The following is a 25,382-nucleotide window of genomic DNA, read 5'->3' on the forward strand; positions in this document are numbered from 1 at the left end:
TGAACATTTTTTCATGTATCTATTTGCCATTAGTATTTCTTTATCTGAGAAGTGTGTATTCATCTCAGATGCCCATTTTTGGATTGGGTCTTTAAATTTGGGAGGTCTGACTTTTTTTGAGCTCTTTATATGTTCTCAGTAGTAGTCCTTTGTCTGAGGAATAGCTGGCAAATATTTTTCCACACTGTGGGTTGTCTCTTCACTCTGTTGGTGGTTTCTCTTGCTGTGCAAAGCTTTTTAATAAGATTTGATCCCAGTTGTTGATTCTTTCTGATAGTTCCTATGTGATTGGGGTTTTATTCACAAAGTCTTTGCCTACACCAATGTTTTCAAGAGTTTTACCTATTCTATCTTCCAGCAGATTTAATGTTTCTGTTTTAATATTTAGATCTTTGATCTATTTTGAATTTAGTTTAGTGCATGGTGAATGGTATGGGTCCAATTTCAATCTTGGGCATGTGCAGAGCCAGTTTTTCCAGCACCATTTATTAAAGAGGCTATCTTTCTTCCAGTGAATGTGTTTGGGACCTTTGTCAAAAATAAGGTGGCTGAGTATGTCTAGAGTTTCTTCTACATCTTTTAATCTGTTCCACTGATTCTCAGATCTGTTTTTTTTTGTTTGTTTGTTTTGCTTTTTGCTAGTACCATGCTATTTTTTATCACAGTAGCTTTATAGTATAATTTCAAGTCAGGGCTTGTGATGCTCCCTGCCTTGCCTTTGTGGTCCAGAATTGCCTTTGCTATTCTAGGTCTGGGAGCAGAATTTGCATATGCTATTGCCATTAAATTGGCACAAATTACAATGAAGCTGTTCTACTTTTAGGATGATAAATGTAATTTGTAAAAATGCAACAGAGAAAAATAGCTGTAGAATACCCACAAAGTAGTAAGCTAGAATTTTTCACTATAAAATAAATCTGAAAAATGACAGTGTCCCAGAAAATAAGGGCACAAGTTCTAAGGCATCTAGAAGTAATACAATGGCCTAAATGCAGTCTATCATCCCTCTCCAGCTCCCCTGGCCCAGCCCCTGCCAGTCTCAGTCAGCCCTGATCATGCACAATTGGCCCCGCCCCTCTAGGTGGCTAGCCCAACCCCATGACCCCTCCTGGGCACCCGAGATGTGTGCCCCACGGGCCAGGCCCTGTCCCTGCACCCCATCCGTCCTGACCCAAGGGCCGGGCTAGGACCTTTACTGGCTACTGCTAGCTTCAACCGGATCCCGTGAATCGGGAAGATAATGTAGGGCTTGGCAAGGCTGGCTGGGTGAAGAAGCCAGACTTGTTCATTACGGGGTATCAAGACACGCGCCAAATAAATCTCAGGACCCGGTATGTAAAAATTCTCTTGGTTCCCGTGATGCGTGGAAGAATACACAACAAAGAAGGAAATTAGAAATTTTCACTATAAAATATAAATCTGAAAAACGACAGTATCCCAGAAAATAAGGGCACACGTTGCAAAGCATTGAGATCTAGACGGGACATCCCAAAGAGCTCACCATCTATCGTGCTTCTTCACGAGAGCCCACCCTGTCTTCCCTAGGGTGTGTGTACTTTTATGTTTGTTGTTTTTATTTACGTTTGTTCGGCCCCAGCTCCCTCTGCTGAGTCTGTTCTTCCTTCCCTTCCACCTTCACTTTTGAAATAAACTTTTGTCACTTTTTTTTTCTTTTGCATGTCTTGTTCAACTATTTGCTCGAGACAAGAAGGACCTGGACACTAAACAGGCAACCCTCTTGGCCCGCTTCCGATGTGTTCACAGAGTAATTCCCACTGGGTCCCGACCCCCTGCCCGGGGGTGTGTCAGCCAGTTCCACCCCACTTAGGCTTAGAGTCGGACAGCCTCCCCACCCAGCAAAAAGCCCAGGCGCTGTCCCGTTTGTTTAAGGGAACCCCACCATCCGCCGAGTCATCTCTGGCCACATTTCCAGGGCGCTGACCGGCTCCCGTTCAGCGCGGACGGGGTCGGGGCGGCCGGCCGGGACTAGGGGACCGCTTGGGGCAGGCTGTACCTCTGAGAGCAGGTCGAAACCTGGTCTGGGAAACCTAGTGCTCTGGCCTCGCGCCGTGCATTTCTGGGAGGCTTCCCTGTCTGACGCTCCCTACCGGCTCCCTGCCCCGAACCCCCAGCCGTGCAGACCCACCTGCGCCAGGAGAAGCAGCCACAAGATGGTCCATCCCATCGGAACCAAGTGCTCATCAGCGCAGGGTCGGGCTTGTGGATGCTGGGTGCAGACTCCTCGGCTAGCAGTCCGCCTCGAGCTCCCGGAGCTCACCTTCGCTCGCGAGCGCGACAGCACTAACTTGCCTTCACTCTGCAGTGCCAGCGGTTTAAGAACCCTGGGTTCCCCTAGCCCCACGGTAGCCCCTCCCAGTCCAGCTCTGGGCCACTCACGTAGTACTCGTCACTAGCTCCGCCCCTAGCCCGCCTCTCAGGCTGTTTTAGAAGCTTCCTCTGGGACCCCTGGTGGCCAAGTGCAAACATCCTTAGAGAGCTAGGACTTGGAGGACTATCAACCCTACGGAGCTCAGTGCTTCTTTCTCCTGCGCTGCAGGGACAATAGTCCGCCAAGCCCTAGCACTGTAACGGTGCTTGTAATAGGCTACTGTGCCCAGGTCTTTACTATTTTAGTCATTTATCCCAGCAGAAACAATTTCACTGCTGTCTTTAAAACCACAAAGAAATCGGAGGTGGTGATGCAAGCCTGCCTTTCCTGCTCTCCGCAGGCTGAGGAGGGAGGATTGCTGAGAGTTCCATGCTAACCTGGGCTACATAGGGAGTTCACCATCAGCCGGAAATGCATAGGAAGACAGTCAGAAACTACCAACAAAGAAAAAAAACCCAAAGAAAAAACCTTTGGGGGTTGGGGATTTACCTCAGTGGTACAACACTTGCCTAGCAAGCATGAGGCCCTGGGGTTCGATCCTCAGCACCAAAAAATGTTTTCAAGACCTGCAACGATTCTATTCTCCTTACATAAAAGCATCACTACAGGCCCTTGTATTTCCTAGGAGATGATTACAGAACTTCTCAAAACATGCCCCCATCTCTGGGCTCTGTGGGGACACAGCTCTGGAATTAACGCATAGCTTTGCTCTCCCCCTGATGCCCACTCTCCACATCTTCGACCACACTCCTTCAGTGCTGGTCACTGCGTGCTCCACAGTAGCTCTGCCCTTTCCTGTGGCCAGCAGCAGCTTGAGCAGGCTGTGTCTTTCTATTGGTCGTCTTTCATCACCCTCAGGGACCCTCGGGCCATCAGAGGCCACCCTGGGGACAAAGGAACAAAGGGCAGGTGTCTCCTCTGGGGCCTTAGCTCAGGGGCAGTTACCCATTGGGAGTATATGTGTTCTTCCCTGGCCATCACTTAACCAAACCACCTCATTGACCTAAAAGCCCAGGGGCATTATTAAACCAGGATGCCTTTGCCCCTGAGTCTCCAAAAATAAACTAGACAAGCAAATAAAACTTCGTCCTACTGAGGGATGGAGCACAGGTGAACTCTAGGTCCCTTCACCTGTTACTCGCTAAAAATATAATGTGTACTTATTCCACCCCTCCATCTATGTGCTCTCTTAATGGACAGGGACCTTGATGGAGATCAGTGACAGGGGGTCTGCAGTCTTAATCCACCACCCATGTCCCACTGAAATGGAAGATATGTCTTTCCCCCATTCTGCCTCGCCAACAAACTATGAACGGCACACTCCCCTTGTTTTCTTACTCTCAGTGGAAAGACAAGGTACCCCATAATAGCAAGAGGATGCTAGAATGTTCCCAAAGGCAAGAGCAATGCCTAATCCACCCGGTGTGGTGGCACACACCTATGATTCCAGCACTCAGGGGGCTGAAGCAGTAGGATCCCTGTGTTTGAGGCCAGCCTGGACCACATAAGCGACTTCAAAGCTAGCCTGTACTACACAGGGAGATCCTGTCTCTAAATACCCCGCAACCAAAAAGAATAACTGCGAATCCAAATCCTATCCAAGAAAAAATTCACTAAAGCACAAGCAAGAAGTAAAAAAAAAAAAAACTAAAAAACAGTCCATACTCATGACTTGATGGAAAGTCACCAAACCCTAGCCTCCCAAGATCCTCTGAAAGATTGTCTTTTTCCTCTGATAACAGCACCTGATTGCCAAGGTCCTGAAGAGCCCCTGTTTGCTCTTCTTCCAAAGCTGAAGTCCTTCCTTGTTTTTGTTCAGGTCCTTCTCGATTAAACCTGTAAATTCATGCTGTTACCTCAGTGTTCATTTCTATTTTCACCAAAGGGATTTTGTGGACTTCTGGACAGCAAAGAATGAGACCGGTCCTTTAACAGTGACAGTGACTCCTCCTCATTGTTGGTTTGGAGGGTAATTTGTTCGTTCTTTTCCTGAAAACCCTGGTCTGTTTTTTGGGGGAGGGGAAGGGGTAGATGATGAATACATGTTATGTGCATGTAGGAATCTGCCAAAATGAAAACACATTATTCTGCAGAGCCAGTATGCATTTATTAAAAAAAAGATATGAAGGGAAAAAGAACTCTGGTTTGAGTCAGAGCTTCCTTCGAGTGTGGACGTCCAAAACAGTCAGGATGGAGAGTGTTTAAGACTAAATCTGAAATTCCATTCAACCTAGCTACTCCTTTCTAAGTACCCTCCTTAAAGCGTTCAAATCATCATATTACAGTGATGTACACATAGCCATGTTTATAGCACCACAACTCATAACAGCCAAACTCTTGGAAGTGGCCTATGCAGCCATCAAGTTTAAATGTCGCAAGAAAGCACAAAGGATTAAAGAGCAAATAAACGACAGATAATAGGAAATAGGGAGCTAGATCTCTTGCAGAAGAGACAGGGACTAAAAGATAGGAAGAGGGAAGAAGAAGGGGAGAGCAAGGGGATTTATCTTTTCTTTTAAGTCTTAGTTTTCCTTTTCAATCTTGCAGTGGGTGTCCCCAAGGCTAGCTTTGTATTCTTGTTTCCTGCTTAACATTTGGTCTCCCCCTAGGTACTGTTATGGATAAAATGTCACCCAAAGTCTCACATATGGAGGACATTTCTGCTGTGCAGCAATTCTCAGATGTGCAGCTTCCTCACTGTAGGGAGGAGATGGGGCACGACGGCTGTAACTTCATAATTCGAAGGCATTATTGGCACACGATGGAAACGGTGGATAGGGACTACTAAAGTGAATGGATCGTGAGTATTGACCTTGAGGGTTTTATCTAGTCCCTTGCCCCTTCCTCTCTGGGTCTTTTTCTCTCTCTGTTTCTTGACTGCCATGAGGAGCTTTTCCCCAACAAGCACATCTACCATGATGTGCTCCCTTGGAGGCACTTAAGTAAAGACCTAAGCCTCTGAAATTGTGAGTGAAAAGATACTCCCACTCCTTATAAGTTGTGAATGTCAGGTATTTTGTCCCAGTGATGGGAAAGGGGCTAATACAGAAAATGATACAACATCAATGGATAGAAGGATGGATAAACAAAATGTGGTCCATTCATGCAGTGAAATATTATTTAGCACTAAAAAGGAAAAAAATTCTAACACTGACTACAACATGGGCAAATATTAAGGGCACTGTGCTCAGTCACAAAAGGAAAAAAATTATATGATTGTGTTTACATCTAGTTCTTGGAAGAGTCAGATTCCCTGAGAAAGTACGATGGTGGGTGCCAGGGGAGGGGACTAAGAGTAGCTTTTCATGGGGATAGAATTTCAGTTGCAGATGAGGAAAAAGTTCTTGAAACAGATGGTGGTGATGGTGGGATAAAATAAATGTACTTGATGCCACTGAAGAGTATTTTAAAATGGTAATTTTATGTTACATATACTTCACCACAATTTAAAACCCATAAAAGTAACAATGCATATATATATCTTCTCTGAAAGACAAGGTAGCCTGAGGGAAGGTAGATGTAAAACTCTTATGCTTATTGCACTTTTATAAATATTGAACCTAACAAAATAAGGCATAGAAAGGCAAAGCTGGAGAGGGCCCATTCCCAGGCTGTTCCTGGGCACAGACCATCTGGAAGCACAAGGGGATATTCCCTTTGTTTGACTTACACATGGGGTAAGAAGCCAGCTACCTGGTTCTCTGGCAGGAACCCTTAGCTCCTACACAATGCCCATGACAAGTACCTCCTCACCTGGATATCTTATAGCCAGCTTGGAAACAACATTTCTCCTCCTGACAGTTACTAAATTTTTTCCCAGCATCCTCCAATGGGCTTTGCTCCAGATGGGGCTCATTGTTCTTCTAGCCCCACCCCCACCTACATCCTGCCAATCTTAATGTGCTGTCCCCGAGAGCTGACCATTCAGCTGCTTCTGCTCAACACACCCCCAATGCCTAATGCAGCACTTTTGCAGCACTTCTTTGACACTCTAATACCAGCCGGAATATCAAGTCAGTCCAATTCTGACTAGGGAGAAAGTATCCCATCCCATGATCAGCCCATAAGACTGATCCCACAGCAGGTACCAGTTGCAAATGACAGGCCTCCTAGAATTCCGACTAACCTTCCATAGTTGGGGATTCCCACCATTACCCCCTTTTCAGATTCAGTAACTCCCTGACATGACCAATGGAATGTGCTTCCCAGGTGAATAAGTCTTTTACGCAGGCCACACCTTGGAACAGCCAGCAGAAGGGATGCAGGAGTCAGGCATGGGTGGGAAAGGACAGGTGTAGAGATTCCACTGTGGCCCCAGGCTCATCTCCCAGCACTTCCTGGTGTTCCTGAAGACCTCTGAACTCTCTTGCCAAGGGCTGTTTATAAAGATTTCATTAGCTGAGCAGGGCTGATAAACTTGCTGGCCGCTGGTGTTCAATAAAGCTCAGTCAACTGGAGGTTAGTGGTGGGAATCTGAGGTCCTGCTTTAAATTTTGGGTGGTTCTGTTGACCAGCCCCACCCCGAGATTCCTTAGGCATTACCTGACAGCCAGCTGTATAATCTTCAAAACATCTGTGCCATACCCTCAGAAAACAAGTTTTTCCTGGCATTCTAGTGTCCTGTCACGTGATATGGTTTTAAAGGAGAAATGAATTTGACTTTTCCTTACTAGTATTCAACTGTGGAATAGAGGAAAATAGGAATAGGAAAATAGAGCCCTACCTTAAAAGGTCTGAAGGAAGCCTATGAGAGACATCAAAGGAGTCAGGGAAAAGAGCACACAAAAGGAGCAAAGGGAGGGGCAGGGAAGGACGGGCAGAGTGAAAGGCTCTGGACAGATGTAAAATGAAGTCACATTCTGCTGAGGCTTGAGCTTGCACAAAATGAAACCACAGCGTGCTTGGGTGCGGGCTCCTGGTGAGGAGCCACCTAAGGAGAGGGGACAGCTATCCTGTCTCACTGAACTGGCCTCTGTGAATACTATGTCAGGCACTGCACTGAGCCCCCTCTCCTGAGGGCCAGGTTGGAAGGCTACTGAGTGTCTAAGGAAACTATGCTCACAGCTCTGACCTCACCTTTGTCCTGGCCAGGTACTAGGTCATACCCTGACTCCCACTGCTTTATTGGGCTGCTTCTAGAAAAACTTGCCAGGGCAGCTGCAACTGCTCCAGCTTTGTGGGCCCCTGGCGGGAGCCCCCAGCCCCTATGTGGTGCCCATTCACCTGCATCAGGAGGAACAGCTATAGACAACTGGGTCCAACCCATGGAAGGGGAGGGCCCCACACTGTTGGTCAGGGAAGGGTCCAGGCTTTTGAAGCATCTGCAGTGGAGCAGATGAGGCAGGTGACACTCCTAGTCATGCCGCTGGTTGATCCTGCAGCTGTCTCATGCCACTGAAATTTAACCAGGATGAGAAGCTGGAGATGACCAACCAGCTTGCTGGAGTTGTCTTTTCTATTGCCAACTTCAGTAATCTTCCACCTTGTGACAACTTGCCTGGGCTCCTCAGATAGCCTCCCTGCTGCTCGTTCAGTTGTTCCCATCTTTGGGACAGTGGCTGTTATGGCTTGTGTCTAGACATCTGCCAAGGCCTCATACTACATAGTGAGTTGAAGGTCAGACTGAACTACATGGTGAGATCCTATCTCAAAAAACAAACAGAAACAAATTTAAAAACCCAACTGTGAGCTAGATAAACCTTTCCTCCTTTAAATTTAGGTGTTGGGTATTTTTTCTCAGCAATGAGCAAAGTAACACAGTGGTCCTCTGGAACAGCCCCCTCCTCACTCAGACTCTCCTCCACCCCAGCCTTCCCACCCACACCCCTCCATCACTTGGACAGTCTCCCCCACCCCAAGGTGGTCAGCCCCCACCCCCACAGCCTCCCCTCTTGGAGAGCTTTGCCCTCCTCCAACACACCCCCACCTCAGACAGCCATCACCCCCGCCCCCCAGCCTCCCCTTCCTGGTCCCTTCTCCCACTGGGACAGCTCCTCCAGCCTCCCTCTTTCTCTGCAGCCTCCCCTTTCCCCTCTGACAGCTTCCACCCCTCCATAATCTCCTCATCTTAGCCTACTTCCCCCAGCATACTAGAGACCTCGGACAGTCCTTGCTCCCCTGTGATAGGCAGCCCCTCACAGCTTTCCCCATGTAGTTTCCCTCGTCTCAGGCAGCCTCTCCAGACCCACAGCCTCCTCCTCCCTCTCGGATAGCCTCTCCTCAGTTTAGAATCTGTCCGCAGGAAGACGCCCTTTCCAGAAGTCCCCAAGAAGAGAACACGCAACGTGTGTCTGTTTATTTCAAGGCGTACAGCGCAGACATGTCCCCAGACAAGAACGTGGGTACAAAACGAGGAAAACGGAAGGATCAGTTACATGGAGACGGCACCCACAAAGTAGTTTAAGGCTCTGAATGTAAATACGTGTAGACGCTCACACACACACAATGCGCACACATACAGAGTGTCAGTGACACGGGAACCGGGCGCCAGACGCCTGAAATATTGCAATTATTACATGTATTAAAAAAGTGTAAAACGAGTGGGAAGACTGCAATGTCACAATCTTGAGCCTCCTGACTTCAGGGCCACCTCCAGTGCCCTGCTCCTGGGCACACCCTCACACTCAAAGGTAGGCTGGGCACGCCCCTGCACAAGCAGGCTCCGCCCACTGTGGGGTTGAGGAGGGACCTGGTACCTACCTGTGCTTGGCTGCTGTCCAAACTTGGCAGAATAAAAGCCCCAGCATCTTCCCCAGAGCAACCCTAGTATCCTCCCCAGGGCAGCCCCAGCCTGCCCCAGGATCCACTGGAGGCCCTTCCAGGGTGACCTCGGCCTTGCAGGTAGGATCCCAGGAAGGCAGGTCTGTGTATCATGGAGGCTGAGTCCTGGGGACTCTTGGGTGTCCCGGCTTGCTCCTCTAAGCTGTGCTCACTTACTGCCACCGGGAGTGACTGTCCCAACATCTAGGAGAGGCTCCTACCCCACATCCATCGATGCCATGTGGGCTGGATTGAGAACGGTGAGGCAAGAGGACCAGGGCATCTCTCAGGACAGAAGCTGCATTTGGCTTTAGCATTAAGGCCAGTGCTAGATACAGGGCACCGCAGGCAAGATCCATGCTCCCCTGCAAAGGCCACTGCGCCCCAGGGGGCCCCCACTCCAGGCTGCAGCACACTGATATCCCACAGGTCTGTCTGCTGTCCTTTGGGCATGGCCCCGTTTGTCATAGAGGCCATGCCTATTGAGTCTCTCTGCCTCCATGGAGCTGGCTTAAAGTGCTGGGTGCCTGGGAGGGAGAGCTGGGCTGCTGGAGCTCTATAGGCAATGTCCCGCTGCCCCAGGGCTCTTATTTGAGGACATAGTTGATGAGCAGCTGACAGGCCAGGAACACGCAGAGCAGGAACCAGCATCGGGGACTGTGCAGGAGGCCTGGAGTTGGTGCCTGCCTGGCCCGCACTGCACAGTTCAGCATGGCCGAGAGGTGCCTGCAACAACAGGGTGGATACTGTATTGACCAGCATGACCACGCTCCCAGTCCAGAGGGCTGCCCAGCCAGGATGTCTCCTCATCTCTGGAGGGCAGTGGCCTGCACAGCGTGGAGCAGCGGCGAAGAGCCATGCTTTCCTGGTGCGGGTAGCACTGTAGGATCAGCAGGGCAGGAGAAGACAAGGTAGAAGAAAGGACTTCCTCTTTCTGGTGCTGGGACATCATCTTTTCCTGCCCTTGGAAATCAGGACCCCAGACTTTCTGGCCTTTAAAAAACTGACACCAGTGGCCCCCTAAGTTCTCAGATCTTAGCTGTGGTCTGAGTTATATTACACCCTTTCCTTGTTGTTCTGTGGCTATCAGACCTAGCCTGAGCTAGGCTGCCTTCAGATCTCTCCCGGGGCCACACCTATGTCCAGGCCTAAGCCCAGCCCCAAACTCTTAAGCTCCTTGAAATCTCCAGCTCAAGTTCTTACAAGATCAGCCACCCAGTCTGTTCAGACCTACTTCCTGTGTATCCAGACAGCTGGGCCTCTGCCCCCACAGCTGAGCTCCTGCATGCAGTCAGCTGCACCTGTGTAGGCCCCAGGCTCCCCTGGCCACCCTCTCCCTACCCTCTGGTTGGAGCCTGGCCTACCTGTGCAGCTCCTGCTGGGCCTCCTGGATGGATAACACAGCCTCCTGTAGGGCCTGCAGCCGGTGCACCTCCCTCCTGCACCGAGAGCATGGGCTCTCACTGCCTGAGAGCCCGGAGGGCAGGGAGGACATAGGAGAGGAGAGAAGCAGAGTGAGTGGTGCAGGGTCCTGGCCCTGACATACCCGGGAGCAAGCCACAGATGCAGCGAGGCAGAGGTGCAGAGAAAGTGTCTGGAGGGCGTCCCACACCCATGGCCTCTAATAAACTCTAAAGACAGTGGGAAGACCCCCAGGGACAGCAAAGGAGCAGATGGACCCATCAGGGTGGGGGCAGGATGACACACTCTCTACACTGCCCCTGCAGCTCAGCAAACTGTGACCTGAGCCTGCTCCCCCCGCCCATCACTTCTCTCCTCAGCCCATACTTCAGATGAGAAAACTGAGCCTCAGGGCAAAGCAGGATGCACTTACAACCCAGGAAGGCACCTTTTTGGCCTGCCCATCCTGCCGAGGGGCTGGAGGCTGCAGCCATCCCCCTCCCACCCTCCCTGCCAGGTCAGGCCAAGGTGCCTGCCAGAGAAGTTTTGGGGACTGTTCAAAGAGGCCTTACCAGGAACAAAGTCGCCATCCTCATCTGAGAGCTCTGGGCAGGACTCAGGCGTGGAGCCGCTGCTCTCAGTGACCTGGCTGTGGCCTGAGGGCTGGTCACTGGCCTTGCGGAGTCGCCGGTCTGGGCCAGGCCTCTGCAGAGAGATCGAGTTGCTGCAGCCCAGAGCCCACACACGCCATCATGGGCTCCCCGAGGACACGATGGCTTGTTTATGTCAGCACAGAGCTGGCCAGAGTTGGTGGCACACAGAGAGGGAATCCCATGGTTTTGGAGTTGGACAGAGGAGGTTTGAACCTCCACTTGGTGTGGGAGGGGCAGTCCCGGGCTCTCTGCTCTAACACATTGCTGCTGACGCCCTCTGCAAGGGTGAGGGCCAGCACACTGCCTCTGTACACACTGGCGCTGGCCAGCACAGCAGGTGCTCCTCACACCTGGGACACAGACCTCTGGACCAGGGCCCTGCCTAACAGGGCATCCATGGAGCCCTCAGGCACGTGCCAAGTCACACCTCCTGCCAGGGCCTGTCATTCTTTTCTTCCTGGAGCCTGTCTGCATTCCCTCATGTTCTTTCCATGGCCCAGATGTGTGTGAACACTGGTTTCTCGTCCTACCTTGGGAAGCCCCACCTGGGCTACCTTTGGCCCCAGTGTCCTCATCTGAAGAATGGGATTCTGTGGCTATAACATCGCAGAAAATGGCTCTAAGGGGTGATGAGTTAGGAGCCAGCAGACCCTATTCAGAGCCTGCATGGTGAAGTGTGAGTGTCCCACGACCCAAGCATCCTGCAAATGCAGGTATCCTGGGGCCACGCTGAGCACAAGGGGCTGGGGTCAGCAGAGGCCCCTGTGAGGCAGAGGGTGAGAGCACGGCAGAGCAGGGCATGGTGGGAGGAATGCTGGGTGGGGAGCAAGGGTGTAGCTGGCAGCCACACCTGCAGCTGGGGAACCTGGGGGGCTCTGAGGGTGCTGACCTTGTGTCCGGAGCCTGGGCTGCCCAGGAAGTTGGTCTGGTGGGCCATGGTCTCCCGCTGCAGGGTGTGCAGAACCCCATCCTGCTCAAACTGGGCGATATCCTTCAGGGGGTTCCAGGGGCTGTGGCTAGAGGGTCCACAGGGCATCCATCAGCAAAAGTGGCAGCCCAGGTAGCCCTCAAAGAAAGGGGCTCCGTCCAAGCCCAACCTTCAGCTTCCCTATGGTGGGTGGAGCCTCCCAGGGTGTCCACCATCCCTGGTCCACCCCTATCACCTGGGCCTCCAGAGGACAGGCTAAGGTGAGAAGAAGTGGGAGCTCCTGTGGCCCCTCAAGCCCAAGCCCAGTATGATGGGTGCAGTCTGCTAGGCCTGGTCACACTGCAAGGCCCACGGCAGCCACCTGCCATGCTCACTTCTCATAGCGGTAGCGCCACTCCTGGGTGAGCGGATCCAGGTGGAACAGCTGCGGCTTCCAGGGGGTGAGGTTCTGCTGGCGCTCTCGGGAACGCTGCCGCTGCGCCTCCTCCAGTGCAAACTTCTCCTGTGTGGCCTTGTGCTGGTCACCTTCCAGGATGGCCCTGGTGACGTGCTGCCAGAGTCTGCAGGGCCAGGGGATCTGCCCTAAGCTGAGGGCCTAGTTGGCAGTGTCCCCTCGGCAGTGTGGAATCAGGGCCACTCTGAACTGGGAAGACTCAGATTGCCTCTAGTGACAGGGAGCTCACTACTTCGCAGGGATCTGTGTCTCTCAGGGTGCTGTTTTATGGATCTGAGAATGTTTTTCCATTTCCTGCCTGGAGAGACCTCCCTATGGAATTGATGGTCACCTGCTGCCAGTGACAAAGATCCCAACCCTCCACCTGCTGTCACTGGTCACATGCTCTGCCTTGAGGGGTCCACTCTGAGGTCTGTCCTCCCTGCCAGGGGCATCCTGGAATGTGCTCACAGCACCATGACCCTGTCAACCTTCCCGCCGTTGTGACAGGCTGTGGTCAGTGGGCTCTCCTGGCGAGGGACAGGGCTCACCTCTCGGACTCTAGCTCTGTCTGCTCCTCAAACAGTACTGTGTGCCGCTTCAGCCGCTGTGCGCGGACCTCCTCACTTGGGGTCCAGAAGAGCTCGGGGCTTCCACTGCCTTCCTCCTTGATAAACACGTCTCTGTCCTGCCTCAGATGGCCAGGTGGTATCAGAGTTGCACCCATGATGAGCACCCCAGAGCCCAGCTGGGTGTGCCCCAAAAGTTGTGCCTTACCCAGTGTCCAGTAAGACGTGCCAGGACCTCCTCTCCAGACATGATCTTTCCTGAGATCTGGTTGATGTTGGTACTGCCCCCAAAGAAAGGCTACGGGGAACACCGGGACAGATGGACGCCTGTGAGCCAGGAGGAGCCAGAGGCACATCCTTGGGGGGCTCGGAATAGTCACTCTCGAGGCCATGGTTGGCATGAACCCCAAAGCTGGAGGAGGCTACCCTGTCCCAAAGGTCTCAGGCTGAGCTCAAGCCTGCAGGGTCCTCATCATGGGGACAAGACCTAGGCCTGTTCTGGCTCCACTGTGTGACCAGAAGGCATCCCCTTCCTCTCTTTGGCCCCCATCTGTCCCATGGAGACATACAGAGCTGCTTGCTTAGGGACACTGCTTGGGAACCTTCCCTGGAGTGCAGAAGGGAATCCCCCAAGTCTTGCTCCTTCCCTGGCCTGAACTGCAGGCCTGCCTCCCCCAGGCAGTTCCCTCTACCTTGAGCTTGAAATCCAGCTCAACTTGGAGGTTGTTCTTCTCGCAGGCGATGGTCACTTTCCCCCCCAGTTCCAGGGTCATGGTGCCATACAGTAGCCCTGAAATGCAGCCATGTAAGGATTGAGATCCAATCCCTGGGAGGCCCGTGTCAGACCCTGGGAGGACCAAAGGGAGCACGGATGGACAGATGCTCTAGGAGCAGAGCACATGTGGGGAGAGTCATGTGGCCACCAAGCTCAGAGGCATGCCAGTGCCTCTGCTCAGGTCCAGAAGCTGCCCACAGTTTTTGCTGGGCTCCCAGTCCACGAGACACTTGTCATATATGTCCCCAGACTGCAGTTCTATGCCAATGCTCGCTCCTGAAGGCAGGTGACCCCACTCCTCACTGCTGTGACCCAGGATGGCACCAGGCACTTTTAATTGTTTGAGACAGGATCTTGCTGTGCAGGTCAGGCCCGCCTTGAAATCACTATGCAGCCGTGGCTAGTCTCAGACTTGTAGCAATCTTCCTGTCTCTGCCTCCTGAGTGCTGGGATTACAGGCACTCCCACTCCCAGCACGGCCCTGGCTTGTTTCGCATCTCTGGCCATATGGAAAACTAGAGCAACACCACCAGCTGAACAAAACACTTACAAATGTGGGACAAAATATGTCTCTTTCAAACATGAAAAACAGAAATAACACAAGCTTTTTGTAAGAGCTAAGTCTGAAACACACCTAGTGTTCTCTCAGTGTCTAGCTGTGTACCGGGGTCCACGAGAGCTCATCACACAGAAAGGACCTGGAGGGTCACTATGCTGCTCTGGGGGTGCTCCAGGCCACACTGGCAGTGAGGGAAGCCAGAGGCAGCTCAGCGTGAGTACAGGTGCCTGTCCTCTGGCACGGTGGGTGGGGGTCCCAGAGAGATGTAGAATTTTCCTGTACCTTATTCTGTGGTTTAGACTTTGGAACCAGGTTGATGGTTTATTTACATAATGATGAAAAAAATGAAAAAGCAGTTTCTAGAAATCAGAAGTAAAATGAAACTCAAACTTCACTTTTGATTTGAAGATTCCTCAAAATCCGAACTGGGTATCAGTGGGTGGTCTGATCTTAGAGGGAGGGATCTAAGCCAGGTGACTCTGAAAATCCCAGTGGGACAGTTAAGACAAACACTATCCTAAAGTTAAGCTACACCTGTTTTCACTCACGTATGGTGACTTTGATCTTCCTGAGACTGCTGCATGTGTGACAGGGTTTAGGATGCATAAGTTACTGTGGCTGTGGCTCTAGATGGGTTTTTGGTGTAGGGAAGACAGATTTGATGCCAGGCTGTGGGGACAGCCCCACCCTGTGGACTCCAATCTAATGTATTCCTACAATGAGAAAGGTTTGTAACCTCAACTTACTAGCAAGCCCTGGTAACACTGACCAAGCTACCCCTAAGAAACGGATCTGGAGATAAACAGTGACGGCTGCAACCGTGATGAATGTGTTAATACCCCTGCATGGTGCTCAGCAGAGTAATCAAGAGAACAAAGCTCATGTATTTTATCACAATTAAAAATATTTTTAAAAGCCAAATATAACCTCTAGATTGTGTTTTTCTGTTATAGTTTGCACCTTAAATGTCCCCCCAAAAGCTCATGTATTCAGAAGCAGGGTTATCACACATGGGAGCTGAACTTCATAGCTGAATGCGGTGTTAGGAGGTGGGGCCCAGGTGCAGGGGCGGGTCAATGGAGTGGAGTGCCTTTGGAGGGCTTTTCTCTTGCCTGGGCTCCCCCTACCCTTTCTCTCTGTTTTCTGGATTCCAGGAGTTGAGCAGTTTTTCTCTGCCATAACTTTCTACCATGATATTCCTGCCTTAAAGCCAGCCAACCACGTGCTAAAAAATCTCTGAAATTGTGGGCCAGAATAAACTTTTCTCTTTTAAGTTGTATATGTCAGATATTTTATCCCAGCAACAGAAAGATGATTATTACAGTCTGTATTTCCTACTGGAAGGAGCTAGTGTTTCCTGGAGAAACAGTCTATTTAATATCTGCAGTGAGAAATGTCCATGTGCTCAAGGGGTCACAGGGTCATTGCAGAAAGAAAGAAAGTCGGAGAGCTCTGGGGCAGGGGTCCTCACAGCAGGAGGTGAGCAGGCAAAGCTTTACCTGTATTGACAGCTGCTCCCTACACTTGAATTATTGCCTGAGTTCCACTTCCTGCCAGATGACTGGCAGCGTTAGGTTCTCATAGGAGCTTGAACCCTACTGTGAAATACACACATAAAGGATCTAGGTTTTGTGCTGCTTATGAGAATCTAATGCCTGACAATCTGAGGTAGAACTGAGGTGGAGATGGCCAGCAAATACAGAATCACATCAGCAAGAGTTTTGAGTGCATAGGGATCATAGTATCTTAATTGCTTGCAGCCTGAGTGGCGGGTGACAATTAAACAGCATCTTGTGGCAGGCTTTAGAGGAGCAAATGAGTTGGCAGAAACATCTAACTGCAGGAAAACAAGCTCAGGGCTCCCAGTGATTGTGCATTATGGTGAGTTGTATAATTCTTTTGTTATATATTACCGTATGATAATAACAGAAATAAAGTGCACAATAAATGTAACATACTTGAATCATCCCAGATGACTACTTCTAACCTCTGGTCTGGGGAAACATTAGTTTCCATGAAACCAGTCCTGGTGCCAAAAAGGGGGGTGGACCACTGCTCTAGAGGGTTGATGGGACCCAAAAGCCAACCCTGGCCTTCTCAGGCCCAAACTGGACCAATCTGAGTCTCAGTAAGGACAGTAATTGCAATGTCCTAAAACCTTCAGGTCTGTTCCTGTCACATCTACAGTGGTACAACCTTGACAATGAAACCTCTGGAGGATGCCAGAGGAGAAAGTCATTTAGAAAAGAGAAAAAATATGGCAATTATTCTCAAAATGAACTGAACCCCCTCGGTAACCATGCAAAAGACAACAGCAGTTTCTCCTTTGAGAAGCTTCTTACAGGTAAATGAAGGAGGGGAGAAGGATCTGGTCCTCCTGCTAAGCCCAACAGACCAGCAGACAAGCCATAGATCCAACGCACCACGGACACGGCACACCTGCCTTGGAATGACACTGGGCCCTGTGAAGGGCCTTGTCACAAAAAGTGGCTGAATGTGACAGAGCGTCTATAGATCAAGACGATGAACAGATGAAGACAAAGAAAAGAAGAAAAAGTCCCCAGAAGAAGACGTGAACAAGAGGCTGGGAAGGTACAGGAGGGGGATATGGAAGAGGACGGCTGGCAGAGACGGCGAGCAAAAGGAGGAGGGGAGAAAAAGGAGGGAAGAAAAGGAGAAGATGATGAGAAAGAAGTGGGAGGCAAGGGGTAAGACAGAGGAGGAGGAGAAATGAGGATGAGGAAGAGGAGAAGAGAGAAACGGAGGAGAAAGACAGAAAGAGGAGGAAGAGGAGGAGGAAAGAGGTGGTGGAGAAGGTAAGATGAGGAAGATGAGGAGGAGGAGAAGGAAGACACCAGGACCAGGAGAAAGACCAAGGAGGAGTATGATGATGAGATGAGGAGGAGCCTTTGCAGATCTGAGACCTCAGATTGCAGGCCCTGTGGGAAGCAGTGGGCAAATTCCAGCCAGAGCAGCAAGGACTCTGTCCCCAGACATCCCCACAAAGTGGTTAAAAAGAAGTTAAAAAGATGTGAGGAATACTGAAATGCATAATGCACAGTGAAAGAGGCCAATCCAAAAAAGGCTATGTGCTGTATGATTACAACTACGTGGCATCCAGGGAAAGGCAAAACTATGGCCACAGTAAAAAGCTCAATGTCTGCCTGGGGCTGGGGATGGAGAGACGAGCAGGTGGATTAATCCATGAGTGTGTAATCATCAGAGAATTTTAGGGTAGTGAAATTATTCTGTGATGCCTTAATAGTGGATCCATGACATTATACATTTGTCAAAACCCAGAGAATATGCAACACAAAGAATGACCCTAATAGAAACCGTGGACTTTGACTACTAATGTATCAATATTGGTTCATCAGTTGTAACAAATATACCGCACTAATGCTTGATGTTAATGAAAGGAGAAGCTCGGTGTGTGTGTGTGTGTGTGTGTGTGTGTGTGTGTGTGTAGGGGGTAATGGGAACTCTGTACCTTTTGCTCAATTTTCCTGTAAACCTAAACTACTGTTAGAAATCAAAGGCTAATAACTAAAATATAGGACAAGAAGTGCAAACTTTGACACAGTAATGAGATTTCAGAGCACCAAAGACAGAGATCTTAAAAATGGACACAGCAAAACAGCTAAGGTAACAGAGACTGACAGCCAACTGATCACCCACTACAATGGGAGCCAGAAGGAAATTGAACCGTTTATAAAATGGAGAAAAATAACACTACCTGGAACGACATACTCAGTTTTGAAAACATCACTGATGAATGAGGGGGAAGGAAGGATATATTAGAGCAAATAGAAACAAAAGCCCTTAGCACCCACTGCATTCGTAGGGGGCAGCCTGGGCTCTGTCCTGAGGGTGGGATGTGCTCACCTCTGCAGTGGGCATAGGGCATGGTGAGGCTGTAGTCCTCTGCTCGGTTCAGGAAGGTGAGTGTGGCCTTGCCATCCAGGAGAGCTGACAGTGAGTTCCCTACAGAGACAGGGACGGGGACCAGTGAGCATAGACTCCCTTGGCACTCAGGCCACCCCTGAAGCCATAGAGTCTGAGCTCCCTTCCAATAGATGCGAGAGCTCCTGCACCTCCAGCTGTGTGGCTGTGGGTGACTCATTCAGATTCTGTTAGAGCCCTGTCTAGTTCACACACCACCTGCTCTGAGAAACAGTTACATAACTTGTTGCATGTTAACAGTTTATTTCAGTTGTTAGGTCAGGGCTTCTCTGGGTGGAGGCTCTGGGCTGAGTCCTTGCATTTTAAATGCCCCTGCTGTGGGAGGCACTCACCTAGGACTAGAAATTGCAGCCACTGGCAGGACAGGAGTGAAAGGTGGAAAACGTAAGCTGAGGTTGAGTACAAAGGCCACTGTCACCCCTTGCAGGAAGCTGGGCACACAGGGGCACCCAGTTCCCTTACACCTGCCCACAGGTGACAGCAGAAAACAAGGTATGCCTGATGGGGACATGGAGATGGACATTTTCTACACATCAGGCTGCCAGGGCCAGGACAGCACTGAACCACACTTCCACCCCGCCTGTCCCATGCAGTGGTCACCAGCCAGGTATGGCTGCCAGTGACACTTGATAAGGCCCATGTAACTGAAGGGCAGAGCTGAGCTTTCAGTTTTATTTCATTCCTAGCTACCTATCTACCTATCCACACACTTATATATTATCTACCTCTCTACCAACACACGCAGTGCCCCTGGGCCTCATGTGTGCTAGTTAAGTGCTCTCCCATGGGGCCAAAGCCTGTTGTAATCAGTTCAAAGGGCCACATACTGCCAGTGACTCTGGAACTGGACAGCTTGGCTGTAGACTTGTCTCTCCCAGCTTCTCTCCTCAGTTCTCTCGGTTTCCTGCAAAAGGCCCCCACTCTCTACTGAGAGACCTGCTCGACCCAGGACCTGATCACTTTTACCACCGCGTGGTTCCTGGTCCGAGGGGACATGCACTCTGCTACTGCTTCAGGTCCTGGGACCAGGTCTTCTTCCCACTTGCCTAAGGGCCAACAAGTGCCCTGCTGAGCCCTCTCACCGTAGAACCGGGACTTGGCCGTGATGCTCCCGCTTATGCAGAAGCCGTCTTTTCGGTTGCTGACGTGGAAGGCAGACACGGGTGGGTGGTGGGACACCTGTGGCCAGAGAGGAGGCTCTGGAGATGTCCAGGCGGCAAGATCCACGTTCACATCCCTCCCTGACCCAGGAGCAGGCATTCAGGGCATCCTCAGGGAACTGAGTCACAGGCCTGGGAAGACTTGACTCTCTGATCTACACTGGATTGTGCCCTGGGAAACAAGATGCACTGTCCCCTTCCTCAGGAGACATAGCTATCACCGCCATGACGCTGGGTCTGTACCTTCTAGGACAATCCAGATCCCTACCCACTGGTAGGATGTGGGGCAGACATCAGACCTACCCTGCCAACTGCGGGGTCTGCTGGTTACCTCCCCACACTCCGCCCCCACTCTACTGGCCTGGGCCAGGCCTTGCCTGTTCTGCTATGTAGAAGGTGTGACTATTGGTCTGGGGGTGGAGCCAGCAGCAGCGGAAGGTCTCCCCCAGGATGGGGTTGTAGGGCTTCTTGATTCCCTGCAGAAAAAGCACAGAAATGCATTGGAGGAACTGGGCAGGAAGGTGCCTCTGAGCGGGGCCAGGCCATGGGCCTGTGTAGGGCACGGTGGAGGACAGTGTGGTAGGCTGCACCCATGTCTAGGAGGGAGCCTGGTTTGCTGCCAGCATCTGGGAACAGTACCCGGCTTCTGCTTTGGGAGTTTACTCTGCCCATGGCTTACGATCTCTGGGGACAGCCTCTGGATACACTGCCCACTTTTCAGCTCTTCCTGCACTTTGGGTACAGCCTACACATGGCCTGTTCAAGCAGAGCTCAGGAGACACCAGGCAGTGGGGAGACCTGCTCTGTCAGTCTGGGATGGTCCTTTTCTCTTTCTGAGTCTGTTTCCCCACTTGTGTAATGAAGAGGTGGAACTAGAATGCCCACTTTCACACTTGTGTCCCACGGAAGTCCAGGGTTCCTGGTGGGATCTCAGCAGTGGACAGAGCTGCCGACCCCTCCCCCTCACTACAACCAGGGCAGTTCTGCTGTCAGCTGAGCGTTGACTTTGAGTTTCTTAAAAACGAGTTCATGACTAGAAATTATGAAAACCCTAAAGTTACCTTGAGGCTCAGGCCAAAAGCTGGTTTCCTGGCCCCACTCTTACACAGTGGTGCAGTCTCTAACATAGCCTGAGGTTGTTTCCCTGGGGATGCGGAAAGGGTCCAGCTCGAGTCTTTCATGGAGCAGGGATGACCTTTGAGGGCCTGGCTTGAGAAGTCCAGAGGTCCCTCCATGGGCCGTCAGAGTACTGTACTCCATCTCTGAGGACGTGGGGCCATGGTGGGGGTGACCGGGATCCTTTAATGCTACGGGGGTGCGAAGTGGTCTAGGGACTCAGGGGGGCCGAGGATGAGGGTTGAGGACAGACCCCTGGCTACAGCACCCTCCCCACGGCTGTCTCTCACCTTAGGCTTTTTGTAGAAGCCAGACAGGTACCACCGCAGCACGAGCTTGATGCGGCCATAGGCGCTGTCCTCCATTGCAGCCCTGCATGGAGCGGAGACTCTGAGTCCATACAGTGATCCCAGTACCCTCCCTCTCTCCTACCCGCACCCTCTGACAATTCCAGTCTTTGTACATGCAGCTAAAAAAGGCCACCCTGGGCCTGCTACTCTGGATACCCTCTGCTGATCCTGCCATGCAGCCCTGAAGCAGGGAAATCCCCCAGGAAGTGCCAGAGCCACTCATGTGGGGGCAGTAGGAAGAAACAAGCTTGGTGTCATCAGGTTGCTGTTGCCACCTCCAGGAAGCCCCTGGATGCCTGCATCCTGCTGTGCTTCCTCTGCCTGGCTCCTAAGTGTGGGGGTCCCCACAGCCCACCCTGTTGGTAACTGGTGTCCTCCTTGGGGGTGCAGGGCTGCAGGCCTCCCTCCCTGGCCAGCCGCACACCTGGACAGCAGGTCAGCATGGTAGTAGTAGTCTGAGAGCTTGTCGAGGAAGGAGCGTGGCTCCAGCACAAAGGTGGGCAACACCACACGTGACAGGTCCATGCCGGGGCGCAGCTGTCGCAGCAGCACCCACATCAGGTTCTTGTTTTCCTCCGACACCGTCTCTACCTGGGACGCCTCACTCAGCTGCGGCAGAAGACACAGTCAGGCCCTGGGGAGCTGCAAGGGTGACTTTGCTTTGTGCTGCCTGAGAAGCCAGACTGAGGCAGGACAGAGTAGCTGGCCCCGGCTGGAAGAAATGTGCATGGGGGGGGTGACACCTGTTCCCCCACTGGGTGTGGACTGCGACCTGGTCCCTGCACTGGCAGAGCCTGACTGGCTACACATGACCCTTAGCCTTTGCTAGGTGCCCATCTTTCCAGAAGGAGGCCACTGGCCCTGCCTGGGTCACTCATGCCACCTCCTGCTGGCAGACCTGGGGTCTTTCCTTGCCCTGTGTGAATCCCCCAAGTCCAGTCGGAGTCAGGCCTGACCTCGTAGTTGGAACCTATCTGTGGACTTCAGTGACAGTCCCACAGGGAGCCAGAAGCCCTTCCACGGGCCTCTGGGTCCAGGAAACAGGGAAGCCTTAGCTCCTTTAACCTCACAGCAGCCCAATGAGACAGGTGCTGCAAACCTGCTCCTCATTAGAAAAAAAAAATATTATTTTAACCACTTCATTGAGGGTAGTCAGCATACACAGAGTTGTAGGTATTTAATACAAAGCTGGAAGACTGTGCAGGTACACATCCACAAAGCCTGCCCTACAATCTATCACAGCTGCACCATCACCTCAGAAAGACCTGGGCTTCCAGCAGAGTCTCCGCCTTCTCCAGGTCACAGGGCGAGAAGTGGGGGCTGCCTCAGACTCCCCTCCTTTTCTATCACATCTAATCCTCATCACAGCTGCCAAACACATACTGTGGGGTTACTGAGCCTTGGGCTTTTCCTTTTGTCTCTGTGTTAGGGGCAGGAGGCGGGGCCTCTGTGTTACCTCCACCAACCTGCAGGAGGGCAGAACAACCTCTAAAGCGTCAAAGAGCTTTCTGGGGAGAGCCAGGGGGACACGCTCTGTGGTGTACTGCCCAGTGAAGCCCGTGCCCCTGGGAAGTCCTACGGAGCTGCAGTGCCCAGGCAAGGCCAAGAGCCACCTCCTTGAGAACTAGCAATTTTTCTGTTGCCACTGCTGGGAGGTCTCTGTGGCTTCCAGGCCTGTGGACATAACTGGACTTGCCTGGAACCCGCAACCCTCCACCCTTTAGTGCACTGGGGCTGGAGGACGTGAGGGTACGCTCAGGCTCTCGGCGACAGGCTGAGCTCAGAGTTTCTATCTCTAGACTTAGATCTCACAGAAACCCAGTGCACAAGGCTGGGATCCTCCTCCTTTACAGATGGACAAGGCCACAAGGCCGGTGTGGCGAGGGGAAGAATCTGAATTCAGGGCTGTCTACATCCGCAGCAAATTCAAGGGAGACAGCAGAACAAGGGCCACAGGGAGCCTTGCTGCTATCACCTCATGTGTCCCAGGCCACTCCAGCCCCAGAACCTCGCCTTGAGTCTTGGCAAAACCCTGCCCCATCCCCACAACCCCCCACACCATTCCTACATCCCCACCCCAGGGGGTTGGGTGTAGCAAAAGGAGCAGTGTTCACCCACAGAGCACAGCTGCCACCCACACTGCCAGTGTAAGCCTGGGAGACCCTCCCCAGGCCCTGCTTCCTCCCCCCGCTGATCTGTGCAAGTTCGCTTGGCTCTCACCTCCCCCAGCTCCTCCTGGACCTGCTCCACGTAGGAGGTTCCCCTCCGCGGCCCCCCAGGGCCCTCAGACTGGTCACTCCCACTCTCATTGGTCTTCCGACTGTGGTCCTGGGTCTCTGCATCTGAATCTTCGGCATTCTCTCGCTCTGATTTGTCTGAGAACCCGTCGTTCTCGAGGTGGTTCTCCAAGGAAGACCCATTTAGCCTGGAAGGTGGACACGGCCATGGGGACCTGGTCACAGATGAGATCCAGGCACGTATGCTCACCTGGGCACGGAGCATCCCTCACCGCAGGTGCTTTACACACGCTCCTGCATTTAATTCCTCCACTACCAAGGTGGCCACCATTGTCCTCACTGCATAAATGAAGAAGCTGAGGCTCCAGGGCTTGGGTCGTTCCCTCCCCGCCTCCTACCCGCAGGAGACCCGGCCACGGCTCACGGGAAGAGGTCTGGGTCAGGGTGGACGGCCACCGAGGCGGGCAGCCCGTAGACCGAGGAGGGAGACGCGTCGGGCGAGGACCCCGGCTCCCCATCGCGGCCCTGCTTGCAGGAGCTCAGGCGCAGCAGGCTGGAACAGCGCAAAGCCAGCTCCAGGGCGTCCAACCAGCAGCGACCTGCGAGGAGGAGTTGGAGGAGGAGGGTGAATCACAGAGTGAGCCCGGGAAAAGTGTTCCCTGCCCGCTCTCCACCCCCGAGCTCCGCCTCCGCCTCTGACTCGGAGATTCCCTTCCGGAATGGGCCAGGAAGCCTGCCCTTCCTAGCCACGCCCTCCTGACGCTCACACTTCGGCCCCTCCTCTCCTGGTCATACCCCCAGCTCAGCCCGGTGGGAGAGACCATCCTCCCCGAATCCTTCCAGCTAGAAATCCTGCCTCAGATCGCACGCAGCCTTTCAGGGGCCTCAAAGGACGCATCATGCACCCGTGTCGCAGACTGAGGCTAAGGTCAGGACAGTAGGGACCCTTCACGGTCACATGTCCAGAGCTGGCATTCCACCTTGAGGATCAGCCTGCAGGTTCCCTCGTGGAGCGTGGAGCGGGGAGCAGGGATTCCCCAACTGAGAATTGAGGTCTGGAGCGCTGGGCTCCTGCGGGCCTGGTTACAGCGTGGGGCAGTGGCAGGAGGCTGGGAGGAGCCTTACGTGCTGGCCCAGGTGTCACTGCTCAGGCAGCAGAAAGGCAGTGGGGTGAGTGGGGTTAGACCAGCACCAGCCCTCTGTTCCGTGGGGTGTCTACCCAGGTGACACTGGATGTCCTGGTGTGACTTAACAGCAGCCCTTCCACTCACAAAAGCGACGTGGGGCGGCCTATGAATAAGGTGTCTCTCTGTTGGCATGGGGGTCACATAAGTGTGGGGGCTCTGGCTTAAAGGAGCACGAAGAGTTCTTACTTCTTCAAGCCTTTCCATTGTGATGCCCTTGGAGATTGGGAGTTTCTTTCTCAGCCTAAACCAGGGGACCCGCTCTGGGAAGCATTCCTGGGATCTGGCACTGGGGGCCGCTCTGGAAACTTAGGGAAGGGGCTACTGGAGGGATGGTGGCTCCTGGTTTGCTGGAGCTTCCCTCTTGCTGGGAGACAAGTAAGGTCCTGCTGCAGTTCATTGCAGCCTGGGCTGGACATGTGCAGGGGCTGCGGGGCGGCACACATAGTGTGAGAGGTGGGATGGTCACTACTGCCGAGTTGGGCCCGGGTCCCTGAACACATGTGTTTTGTTGTTGACCCAAAGGACTAGATGTCCTGAATGTTACAGACCCTTTGAAACCCAACATCTAATCTTGGCCCCTGACACTCTGAGACTCCTCTCAGGTTTTAGCTTTGTCTGACAGCTTGCTGCTTACATGCCCTTCCCCTCACAAGATTTCAGGTAGCATGAGGAAAAGGGCTCCCCCGTTCATCCAGGGCTCAGGTGTGACCGGCCCAGAGTGGGAAAATGATCATAATATTAAGGGGACCTAACAACATATTAATTACTACAGGGACTCAGGTCAGCCATTGAAGGGAGTGCGGATGTGGCATTTGACCACTAGGGGGCAACATGGCATAAGCAGAATAGGAGCACAAATATTAGCCAGGAAGGACCAAAGGGGAATCAGGCAGCCTTGGGTGA

General features: G+C 52.3%; 2 protein-coding genes across 3 annotated transcripts in view; both read right to left on the reverse strand.

Annotated features, from left to right (window-relative positions):
- LOC102016169 (tumor necrosis factor receptor superfamily member 23-like) overlaps nucleotides 1–2,293 on the reverse strand; it is an 11,652-nt gene extending 9,359 nt beyond the window's left edge. Inside the window, exon 1 of the mRNA XM_013513880.1 lies at nucleotides 2,147–2,293. Within this exon, the coding sequence (XP_013369334.1) occupies nucleotides 2,147–2,185 (39 nt within the window). The 5' untranslated portion in view covers nucleotides 2,186–2,293. The remainder of the gene's footprint in view (nucleotides 1–2,146) is intronic.
- A 6,347-nt stretch (nucleotides 2,294–8,640) lies between these two features.
- Nucleotides 8,641–25,382, reverse strand: part of Osbpl5 (oxysterol binding protein-like 5) — a 57,358-nt gene continuing 40,616 nt past the window's right edge. For both annotated transcript variants that reach the window (XM_005384223.2, XM_013514289.1), the window contains 15 exons: nucleotides 23,717–23,891; nucleotides 23,276–23,480; nucleotides 21,480–21,664; nucleotides 20,996–21,077; nucleotides 19,967–20,065; nucleotides 19,512–19,608; nucleotides 18,352–18,450; nucleotides 13,825–13,922; nucleotides 13,341–13,430; nucleotides 13,115–13,251; nucleotides 12,505–12,690; nucleotides 12,092–12,218; nucleotides 11,122–11,254; nucleotides 10,513–10,615; nucleotides 8,641–9,874 (listed from right to left, as the gene is read on the reverse strand). In XM_005384223.2, the coding sequence (XP_005384280.1) occupies nucleotides 9,736–9,874; nucleotides 10,513–10,615; nucleotides 11,122–11,254; nucleotides 12,092–12,218; nucleotides 12,505–12,690; nucleotides 13,115–13,251; nucleotides 13,341–13,430; nucleotides 13,825–13,922; nucleotides 18,352–18,450; nucleotides 19,512–19,608; nucleotides 19,967–20,065; nucleotides 20,996–21,077; nucleotides 21,480–21,664; nucleotides 23,276–23,480; nucleotides 23,717–23,891 (1,955 nt within the window). In that variant the 3' untranslated portion in view covers nucleotides 8,641–9,735. The remainder of the gene's footprint in view (nucleotides 9,875–10,512; nucleotides 10,616–11,121; nucleotides 11,255–12,091; nucleotides 12,219–12,504; nucleotides 12,691–13,114; nucleotides 13,252–13,340; nucleotides 13,431–13,824; nucleotides 13,923–18,351; nucleotides 18,451–19,511; nucleotides 19,609–19,966; nucleotides 20,066–20,995; nucleotides 21,078–21,479; nucleotides 21,665–23,275; nucleotides 23,481–23,716; nucleotides 23,892–25,382) is intronic.

This window comes from Chinchilla lanigera, unplaced genomic scaffold, assembly GCF_000276665.1.
Source record: "Chinchilla lanigera isolate Chin_1 unplaced genomic scaffold, ChiLan1.0 scaffold00021, whole genome shotgun sequence".
NCBI classification, from domain to species: domain Eukaryota; kingdom Metazoa; phylum Chordata; class Mammalia; order Rodentia; family Chinchillidae; genus Chinchilla; species Chinchilla lanigera.